Here is an 11080-nt window from a genome sequence, read left to right as displayed (position 1 = left end):
CCCAAGGGAGACTTCCAAAATTTATAACAATGTAAATCTTCTACTCACCATGCCAACTAATCTCCAATTGTCGTTGAAACACAAATATCTTTGAGTTTCTTTTGCGTACAGTGCTATTTTGAATTCGTTGTTCAGATAATCCGGGAAGCCGACTATCGTTATATTTTCTGAAAATACAAAATCGAAAACAACACATTAATTCCATCAGTAAATCAGCCAGCCGGGCGAGTGTTTTTAATTGATGTAAATATTTGGCGGGCAAAAACATTTTTAATTAAAGGCAAACACGGCTCTTTCGGTCGGAGTGATTAAGCGTGCCAAAACGGAAGGTAACGATGGGTGCTGGCAGGGGTTCATCTCGAACATCGAGGTAGAAGTTCGTGGAGCACTAGAACTTTGACCTTAAGCGAAACACGCGTCTTCGCGGATATAACCTAATGAGTGTCGTCAGTGATGGGTGGTTGTCAAATACTTTGATTAAATATGAGTAAACCTACTACTTGAGCTCACGAAATATTACATTTGTGTAGCGTTGATATACTCAGCAAACTAACTAATAATATTTAGAAGGGAATGAATACATCAATACAGAACTTAGAAATACAAATACAATACAAATGTTTAATAATAATAATAATACAATTATGTTTAATATATTTTTCCAATACTAAGCAGACCATTTCTGTTCGATAATATTCAGCTCGTTCTAAGCCTTCCCATTTGTTTGCTGTCATTTCGATCAAAAACCAAAACAGATTCCCAAAAATAGTCGGCGGCGAATGCATTAAACCTCGGAAAGTCGGAAAGTCAAGTAGCCAAGGTGCGCATGCTCTCTCCGCTAATTATAAACTGATGTATCTGGAGTATCGGTGATGCACCATCTGCCCCTGTGCGCAGTATTTCAGATACTGTATCTGTATCTGTATCTGGCCTCGACAGGCTATTGAACTTCAGCGGGGAGGACGAACGGGAGGAGGTGGAGGTGGAGGCGGAGGCGGGATGTGGCCACAAAAGTCACTAATAAGTAAAGCACTTGAAAAGCCAAAGAAAAAGGCAACACGAGAAGAAAAGCCACTCGAGTTAGATTGATAGGTGACTGGGTTCAGCCCCGGTCTCAGTCGTCTGCCATTCTGCCGTTCTGCCAGTAATTAAATTTATGCACACAAATTCTTGGCAAGAGTCGCCGTTCCTGGTCTCGGTATCGGTCTGGGTTCCCGGTCCCAGTCCCAGTCCCGGTCCCGGTTCTGAGTTCTGAGTTCTCAACTCTGGCATCTCGGCTCTTAGCTCTCATATTTCATAAGCCGAGGCGAGCTGAGGGCTTGAGTGACTCTGTGCTTCACACCTTTGGCCGCCGGTGGCAGCCACTTGTGCCTCTTGCCCCAGGGAGCTGCCTTGCTCCCTTTGTTGTTATTCCTGGCACTCTTGTGATTCACGGCCCGGCCGCTCGTCTAGCTTATTGATTTCATTAGTTTGGTGACACAAACCCCGAGTGGAGCACCCTCTGGCAGCCACACTTGTGAGTGCGCAGTAGGTGCTGAGCTGCGAGAAAATACGTGGCCCAAAATCAGGGTTTTTGGTCACTAAAATATATTGCACATCACTCTATATAAAGTGGATGTGAATTCCTGTCTTACTTCGTTTGGTCTTTGTCTTTATAGTACACCAATATTGCATACAATTTTAGTACTCTTAAAGGGTAAAGTACTCTTCCATGGTAAAAATACTTCTGAAACCTTTACTTAAATGCAATTGTTAGAAAAGGACTGGATTTGTTTTTCCAGTGAGCTGCGAATGGCAGCAGTGTCAGTTTCAGTTTTCTTTTTCCCCTCAGAAGCGGTGCAAACTTCGATTCACCGCCATTGTGCCACATTTGCCTACTTGATTTCTTGGCCGAGCAGGAAGTGCAAGTCCATCGAGATGAGCAACGGTATTATTTTTGTGGTCTCTGTGGCCGGGTTAATCCATTAGAAGACCCAAGCTTGATATCGCTGAACTCCCAACTTCCCATGACTTTGACATTGAAAGTGCCGCAGCTCCTAACTTCTAGTCAAAGTCGACACCCTCCAACAACGATGAAGCCCCAAACTAGAAAAGCCAAATGTTTATTTTAGTTTCCACGACACACACTCCGAAGCAAAAGCCATCAAATGCATTTTGGGCTTCGGAATTTTTATGGGCTTCGATCTTTTTGGATATTTTAGAGATCTCCGCTACGGGTTTGTTTTTCACTCAATAAAAAGCTTCGATCGGGTCGCATTTTTGCCGCAAGTTATTAAGATTTTAACAACCGAATCTTCGTCTTCTGCCGAGTTTCTAATTAAGTTATTAGTCATGGTGAGTGGAATGTTCGCCTCGTTTCGTCTCGTCTCGTTTCGTTTCGTTTAGTTTAGTTTAGTTTAGTTTTCGAAAGGGCGTTTGAACTGAGAAATGCATCAGCATAAATATGGCAAAATAAAGCCAACGAAACGAAAAGGCGTTCTGAGATGCCATCGATAGTGCTTAATATGTGGGGGCGTGATTTGTTTCCGAAGTAAGCCGATGGATATAGAATTTCGGGCGGGTCTGGTTGTTCTAATTTATGAGCACTTGCGGCATTGAACGATAGCCGCTTGCTGGCCATAACTTAATTGTCACTAACTGAAGGCTGCGACGTCATACCACTTGCGTCACTAACTCGCAAAAAATCATAAGCAAGTGATAAGAAATTCATACCTGACCGGTAAATTGCGACTTCTTTTACCACCAAAATTGCATGCATTATACAAATTTCAAGTAATAATTTCCTGCATTTCGTAATACTCTTTAGTGTTATAAATACCCCACTTTATATGGGCTGGCCCACCAGCTGTGCGCAGCTTTATTTTGTGGGCACTAAAAACACAGCTCTTGATATATATTGCCAGAGCCGAAAATGTAACAAATGACACACTCAGAGGGAAGCCTAAACGGGCAAATCAGGCATTATGGTGGAAATAATCAGGAAAACAAAGAACCCGGCCAGCAAACAAACCATAAAAAACACAACCAGAAACAACGATCGAAACGCTAATCAAATATGCAAGCAATGAGCTTCATCAACATAAAATTAAAAAATCATAAAATGCTAAACTGCTAAACTGCACAGCATGAACAAAATCCAAAATCAAATATCCAAAAAAGCCAATCAAAATAAAAACAAAAATCAGATATCAGATATATCGACAACGAGCTGGGGCGTCAAAATGCCTCGTAATTGCGGCACATGTACGAAAAACAAACGAAACGAAAATCGGAAAACACATTTTACGATCCATCCGTGTACATATGGACATGGCCAAAACCCCAACCCATCTCACGTTTACTCCATCGGAGCGATCACTTTGTCATTCCATCAGCATGATACTGGCCCCCATCTCAGATTTGAGTTATGGGATCTGCGTGGATAGTGAGATCCGAAGATCGGTGGGCGTTGCCAAGTCCCATCTCTGCGGCTTGATAAGCATAAATCGCAGCTTATCGATCTCTATGATAATCACAGGCCATTTCCCCGGCATATTTATCGCGTCCAGCCGCGTTTGATTTTACTTTCCAGATTCTACTTTCACTATCACACGGCTTGTTTATGCGGGGAATTCTATGCCCTAAGTTTATGATCTTGGACTTACGTAAAGGCAAACAAATGGCAGGAAACGCAGCGATCTCTCATCTAAACGTAATACTATTTGTATATAGTAATATTTTAGTATTACCACCGATGTATTATAGTGTTATGTTGACATGCGAGCTCATAACTTCATTAAGACTTGTTCATCTTCTGTTTATAGTTGGGTAGTTCATGTAAGTCTTTATCGAGTATTTACCCTGAATTCTTCTCGATGTAGAACCAAGAGTTATCCTTGGCTCTGGAGCATACTGCCCCCAAGAGCATTGCCCCAATGAGTTGCAATAGTTCCTGGAATGTCGTCTGAGGCGTTCACTTCGATGGCTGCATTCCCGGAACTTTTACGCTGACGATTGCAGTTGGGTTCCCTGGGTTCTGGATTCTGGAGTCTGGGCTCTGGAGTGTCGAGCCTGGACTCTGGAGTCTGGAATCTGGAGTCTGGGGTCTTGAGGCGGGTCTGGGTGAAGCGTCTTAGATTACAGGCGGCCCTAAGTAATTGCATTTTGCATATGCAGCAGAGTCAACAAACAAGTGAGATTTGTCACATGCTGCAGCTAGTGGCCCTGGCCATCATCCGTATTGGTTTTGGCATTGGTATTGGCATCGTCATCGGAATCGCCGTAGTTGCAGCCACTATATGGCTATAGTATACGGTATAGTACGCGTATGGAGCCCGCAGTTATTGACGTTTTTGTCACGTTTCCTGGAAGAAACCGTTTTATTTGCTCGCCTGGTGCCGCGGCTGGCATTTCGGTTTGTTTTGTAAGCGGAGAGCGGCAAACAAACTGCCCTGGGCCTGGGCAAAAGGAAAACAAACCTCAACTTGCAGCCATTTATCAGTTTCGACCTCCACCCCTCCACTGCCCCCCTCCTCGTCGCCTCGCGGCAACTGCACTAATGCTAATTGCATTGGCACGCCCTGCAGACCAGACCTCGACTCCCAGCCCCAGCTCTACATATATCCAGCTCCAGCTCCATCTCCAGCTCCATTTTCACTGGCCAGTGCCCACGGCTGCCCACGGCTGCCCACAGCTGCCCAGTGCTCCAAAGCCAACTCGAATGCCACGAAATTAGCGCCATTTAATGCGGAGCGTACTCAAGTTTTACGCACGATTCTTCCACTGACGCCACCCGAATCGGTGCCCCGGGAATTGGATGCAGTGCATCGGGGCGACGGCCGCAGGGGGCACGGTGTCAATGAGTTAATTAGCGCACGAGTTGTCGCCCCCACAATACCAGACAGTACACTGAGAAGAGGCAGGGCCACAAACTCAAGTGATATTTTATAGAGATCCGGAATCATTTATTATTTTTGCAGAATCATGTAATCATTGTAAAATATACCTTTGCATACTTTTAAAGACCATCATCAATGAAGTGAAGAGAAGTGACACCTCACATATTATATGTACATATATACCATATATTTTTTATTAAATATTCTATATCGTAAAATTTAAAGTTTCATTTCATGTATCAAGTTTGCTAGAACAAGAACAACCATCTGTGATTAGGTTACGTTTCAGTTTAAATATACATCTCCACTTTAACTTTCTCGTCTTCTATTTATATGAATGTTCTTAAAGAAATTTTGTCCAGTGTACCTAGAGCGAAGAGAGGTGGGAGAAAAGCACTCTCTTTTTGCTCTTTATGTGGGTGGTGCCCCTAGAAGCAATCGTGGAAGAAAAATCTCTTTTATTGGAGTCAACGCTACGCATTTCTGGGTCAAATTTTGTGGACTCCACACCGAATTTTATTTGCTTATAATTTATGTGGCCTGATTGAGTTTTGTGGTCGACCAAATCAAGAAAAGGCAATTAAAATTACAGAAAAATGCGAGATAAAACTTATAAGCGCAAACATCTCAAGAATTTTTGTTGAATTTGATTAAAATAGCCATAAAATTTAAAAGAAAATGTAAAAAGCATTTTATGTGCTCCAGATTTGTCTTCCAAAGTGCAAACTTTGAGTTTTACTAGTAAAGTTAGGAGTTTGTTGTTTTCCGCTGAAATGCATAGACTTTTGCGTGATTGCAATGGATTAGTCACTTCCTGCGGAAGCTCGTCACTTTCAATCAATAATTAGTGGCATTTATTAATGCAAAGTCAATTAATTATCTGTCTGCTGCAAGTCAGTGCAAATGCAGTGACTCAGTGCGGAACTTCTGCAACTATAAAGTTACTCATCCTACAGATACGGATACAGATACCGAATACTGTTATTTCAGAGGCCTCCTGCTGCTGATATCGATACACCGGGATGGATACGAGTATATGCAAAGCATTTATCAATCGAATGGCCTGCGGACAAGTTCGATGACAAGGCAATAAGAAGAAGCCGCTTTGTAGTCGATATTGAAAGTGGTGCTTTATTTATTTGCTTTTTAACCATTTTTGCAGACCACACACGCAGCCCGCTCCGCATGTTATTTACAGTTAATTGCTGCTGGCGGCGAATGAATGTTAAATTACATTGATAGTTCCATCAGCCACAGAGGCAATTTTTCTTTTTCCATATATATTTTCTTTTTTTTTCCAGCCCGCTTTTGTTTATTTACCCGCCGATACGCGGCGATATTGTTGTTTCTGCGGTTTCGCTTTCATTGTGGCAGGCAGACGGCAGTGAGGCAGTCAGGCAGTCAGGCAGCCAGGGAGAGTAAATGGAAAATAAATTGAAACTGGCATTTAATTAAGTTAAACCGACCCGGCTCGATGGCAATTTATTAAAATAAACACAAGAATATATTGCATCGAGCAACACTAATTGCAATGTTATCTAAGCAAGGACGCAAACTCTAACTCTAACTCTAACTCAAATTCGAATCGCCAGCGAATCGAAGTTGCAACATGGCAACAAAGTCAGCGGTGTGGCATGGATTTGCGGACTTTATTAATTAAGTGCAAACGTGGTCACTTACAAGCCGTTTAAACTGCGTGTTAGTGTTAGCCAACTTGAAATGGCCCCGCTAATGCGCCACCAGCAGGTCCCAAATACTCACCAGCTAGCTGGCCAAAAAATAAAAAGCAGAGAAAAAGGCACAAAAAACGCACCACCCAAAAAATAAAATTTACAAAAAAATACTTGGAAAAATTGTCAACCCGGTCACATAAATTTTGCCGACGGCTGCAGTCTCCGTCACTTGTTTACGCCTTTCGGTATCCCATTTAATGGGTATACGTTAACACTCGACTGCGGAGGTTGCAGTTGCAGTTGCAACAGTCGCCAGTGCCAGTGCCTGTAAACAGTAAAATTTTGCTGGCTTCCTTTTGATCATAACTCGCTGAGTTATTGTGACAATTTGAATTGTTTCACTTCTTTTTATCACTTCTTCAGCCATTTCAGTTTTATTTTCTATTTTGCCGAATTTTGTTGGCTTGTTTTCTCGAATTTTGCCACTCCGAAGCCCATTAACATTTGGATCCACGCACGCGAACGATCTGAGTTATGGCCGAGATATATGCAGAAGCATTGATTACGTCACCATAAATTAAGATATAGTTGTCGCGGGATTTACGCAGACAGGTGCTAATATCCATCGATTGGCCAATGATCGTAATTCTCCAGGAAGCTGCGTGGGTGCCGAGCCGCGAAAATTCGAAAATTTGTCAACTAATGGGTTAACAGCAGATAAAGCCGTCTTTATGGTTATGTATGGCCCCATAAATATTACGAATTAATTTCCCGCTATTTTGTCTCGCAATGGATTTGTAATTGAATTTCCGCTCACTTCGGGGCGCTGCAGAATTTATTGTTCGAAATTAGAGTGGCAAATTTATGCACTTTTAATTAAGTGGTCAAAACCGAAGGTTCTTTATCTTCGCGTTCCTTGAATGGTACTCTAATTGCTTGACAAAATGGAAAGACATTGCCAATCGACTGGTGCAATGTATGCAGTTGCAACTCGGCTGTGAGCGGTAGGAAATATCTTTGGGAATTTACAAGGTGGGTAGTCGCTTGAAAGAAATTCCATCATCAAGCAGACTGAGTACTGCAATCTGAAGTGATCAAAACAGTGTATAGGAAACCAAGGGTTTTTTGCTGGAAAATGTTTTCGAAAGCTGCCCGCCCTCTTTCTTCAGTTCCAGAGTCGCAAGTGGGACCACCCAAAAATTCCTGCTTAATGCTGAGCTGTTTACCCTGGCGCAGGATCCAAATGGGTGGGCGTGTCAGGACCACTTACGAGATAATTATCCCTTCGAACGGCTAAAAAGTAAACAGAGAGCACTATTAACATGTCCGAGGGTTACGGAGCTCTGTAATGATGCCATTAATTAGCTGAAATTGCCGGCAGAGCAGGGAAACCTGGAACAGCAATGCATGTGCAATTCTAGTGATGGACCCTGGACCCCTCAGCGCCAAGGATAACACCTCTTGATTTACGCTCCCCTAACCCGTGCGCCGTAAAACAAAAGTTTAGGGCCGGCCAGAACCAGAGGAGATCTATGTATGTCGACGTGGTCACGGGTTACTCCGCAGGGCGCCGTCTATCTTTTCCTGTTTTTTCTCCTGTTTTTTTCCCTGTTTTTTTCCAGTTTTTGTCCTAGAGCAAAAGTCAGACGCTGGGCATAATAAAAACGTCATGTCCTTGTCCGCCCGGCTGGCCATTTGACGCTGTGTGGCCACCAACCAACCAACCAACCAACCAACAGGATCGGGCCAAAAAGGTGCCAAGTGCGGCCGGCCAGCTGGATTTTGCCCCGAGTCCTAGCCCACTTTTATTGTCTGTCATTTTGCAGCCAGCATTATTTCTCGGTTCGCTGTGCTCACTGCTCACTGCTCAGTGTTCAGTGCATAGTGCCTTTGTTTTATTGTTTTTCGCGCGTCATTATTTCGACTTTAACATTTTGTTTGTTTGTTTTCCAGCGAGATCCTTGGCACAGACGGTACTTTCGGCCAGGACTTAATTAGGGCCTCAGGTGCAAGGAGCTCGTAAAAGAAGTGGGATCGCAACTCTTTTCAAATTATTTTTCCACCTTCCTGGGAATATTTGCGAATTGATTCGTTGGAAAAATAAACCTGTTATAAGGCACTCGCAAAGCTGTTGATACTGGGGCTCCGTTTTCATGTTTTATGGCGAAAAGCATGTAATCTTAGCTATGGGAAAGTTTTTGAAAAATTTGACTCAATGAGGAAGTGTTCATCACGTACGCGGATTCTTGATCCATACATAAATATTACTTTATTGCATTTGATTCCACTAACGGGGCCATCAGTTAATGGGAAAATGTGCTACATTGTGCCATATTTCTGGAAGTTTATTGATAGATATGGCAAATAAACATTTTTTAAACATAAAGCATAAGTGATCTTAGAAAAGGAGCTCCTGTAGTCTTTTAAAAAGAAACTTTATTTAAAAGTCACTTATGAATAGGTTGACATAATTAGTATGTTGATATATAATGAGCAATTTGTTTTGCAAGTAATGTAAACAAGTACGTATATGTATATTAATTTTATATTTTTTAACCAAAATAATTTGTAATAATGCTGCTATATGTTGTGCTTTGGCAACGTTTTTAAGTATCTTTAAACTGGTAAATTCTTCAATCTTTCGGTTTCTCTCGTCCCCTTGAAGATCTACTTCATTCTCTCGCTTCTTTTAATGACTTTTGGGCTTAATGGCGCTTCCTACTCATTTCATAATTTGGGCTTAACTTCGCGCCAAAACGTTTGGTCAATGTCCGGCAAACCCTTCGATTTTCAGTCTTTATGTTTCTTTATGTGGCCAAAATGCTACTCGAATCCTGTTTTGCGGCACAGCGACCCTTTAATAAGCAGATAAGAAAACATTTTTATGTGCCGCCTGATCGGCACCAGGATAACTCTATTAAAGGCCCAGTTAAGAGCTCCGTTTTGCCATTCCGGCTAAAATGTCTGAGTGTGGTCTAGACACAGCCAAAGCTGAGCCAAGTTCATGGTTACGTCAGTGGGCAAATTATGTGCCAATCGAAAGTCAATTTGCCCCCGCAATCGACAATTACCAGCACTACAAATGTAGTTGGCAAGGTGTCGGCAGGCACGCATTGTCATCTAGCAGATACTTGAACTAAATGGATGGGTTGGGGGCTGGGGGCCTTCTGGGGGATTGCGTTGCGTGTCGCTGGGAACAGGCCAAAGACACGCAAGCCAACTCCTCCTGCCATTAACAACTGCCCAAAATACACAGGTTTCGTATGATTAAAAGACCCATTTGCATGCCCAAAAACCGAAGGAGCCACACGGCCGTTTGAAGTTCGAGTTTAAGTTTGAGTCATGCGAAGTGAGCCACTACCATCACCATCACCATTACCATTACCATTGCCATCGCGAGCTCATTAAACGGTAGTGTACTAGTGGAACTCGATTCGATTCCGACTGCAGGACCCAGCTGAACTTACATATATACATAGCTGCACGCGATGCAGAGAACCCCCAACTGAATGCTTCCTTTAAAGACTTTACGTAATTGGAAAGTGGCAGTCGCGGCGATATTGGGTGGAAAATGAAGCATTTCGAAGAGGGAGCCAGCCGGCCAAGTGAATTGATTTATTTGGCCGGCACAAGCCAACTGACAAATGAATGCATTTCCGTTCTGCCGCAATGATCAACTGACAGATGTCTTGGCTTTGACCACAATTTATACACATATACGAAGCCTCGAGAGCTTGCGACATTTCCTGCCCAATGACACGGAACGTTTTGTTCTGGGAAATGCTTAAAATAAATTAGGCTAAATCAATTGAACAGACACTCCAGATTATCGATTGAGGGATGGCTGTGAATCATGCAACCCGAAGGGGGTTTCCAAAAATAAACTTGCCTGTGCTAACATTCAGAGGGAAACCCTTTCGGGCCAATACATCATTTTTGCTTCAGGTGATGTACCTTCAAGCACTTTGATCTGTAAAAGTATCTTTCATTCAGGAGCAGCATGGTCCTTTGAGTCCATGTCCCTACCAACAGATGCCTGATCCTGCACTTCCATTACATCCATTCCGAGAGATAGCATATCGGAGCACTCAGGCACCGAGAGCGGGAAAAAGCGGAAGGGCCGCCGATATAAATGATGATAAATGCGGTTGGGGGGAATTAAGATCAATTTAAAGGGTATTTAAGGATCAACACACACAGCGGATCAGGCGAAAGATCTATCGATCGATGGTTGCGGCAGAGCAGCCAACACACAAAAAGGTAAATCCCTTCGGGGAGTGACGAAAGATCTTGTCCATTAGGTCGTCTGCAGCCAGTTAATGGCTGCACCAAAAAAATAACAAAAAAAAAGGGAAGAGAAAGAACAGCGTTGGCTCAGAGAGATTGATATGTTCCGTGGACCCACCGACCATCCGCACTGATCATAATGCCCTGATTATAGTTTTGTGGTTTTTAATATTCATGTCGATCAGCAGGCCTAGCAATATTTGTTTGATGAATTTATTGCCACACTGATCAGGGAACAGGCAA

At 42.9% G+C, this 11080-nt stretch overlaps 1 protein-coding gene across 4 annotated transcripts in view; it reads right to left on the bottom strand.

The window, feature by feature from the left end:
* The window catches only part of LOC122612345 (serine-rich adhesin for platelets), a 58243-nt gene that overhangs the window by 6542 nt on the left and 40621 nt on the right, over nucleotides 1–11080 (bottom strand). For 2 of the 4 annotated variants that reach the window (XM_043785895.1, XM_043785896.1), the window contains one exon: nucleotides 49–167. In XM_043785895.1, coding sequence (XP_043641830.1) covers nucleotides 49–167 — 119 coding nt within the window. Of the gene's footprint in view, nucleotides 1–48; nucleotides 168–434; nucleotides 471–2127; nucleotides 2221–11080 lie in introns of those variants that run through there. The other 2 variants (XM_043785898.1, XM_043785897.1) reach the window with 2 other exon arrangements.

The sequence above is a fragment of the Drosophila teissieri genome, chromosome 2R (assembly GCF_016746235.2).
Source record: "Drosophila teissieri strain GT53w chromosome 2R, Prin_Dtei_1.1, whole genome shotgun sequence".
Taxonomy (NCBI): Eukaryota; Metazoa; Arthropoda; class Insecta; order Diptera; family Drosophilidae; genus Drosophila; species Drosophila teissieri.
Note: the sequence above shows the minus strand (reverse complement) of the source record. Positions and strands in the feature narration are given on the sequence as shown.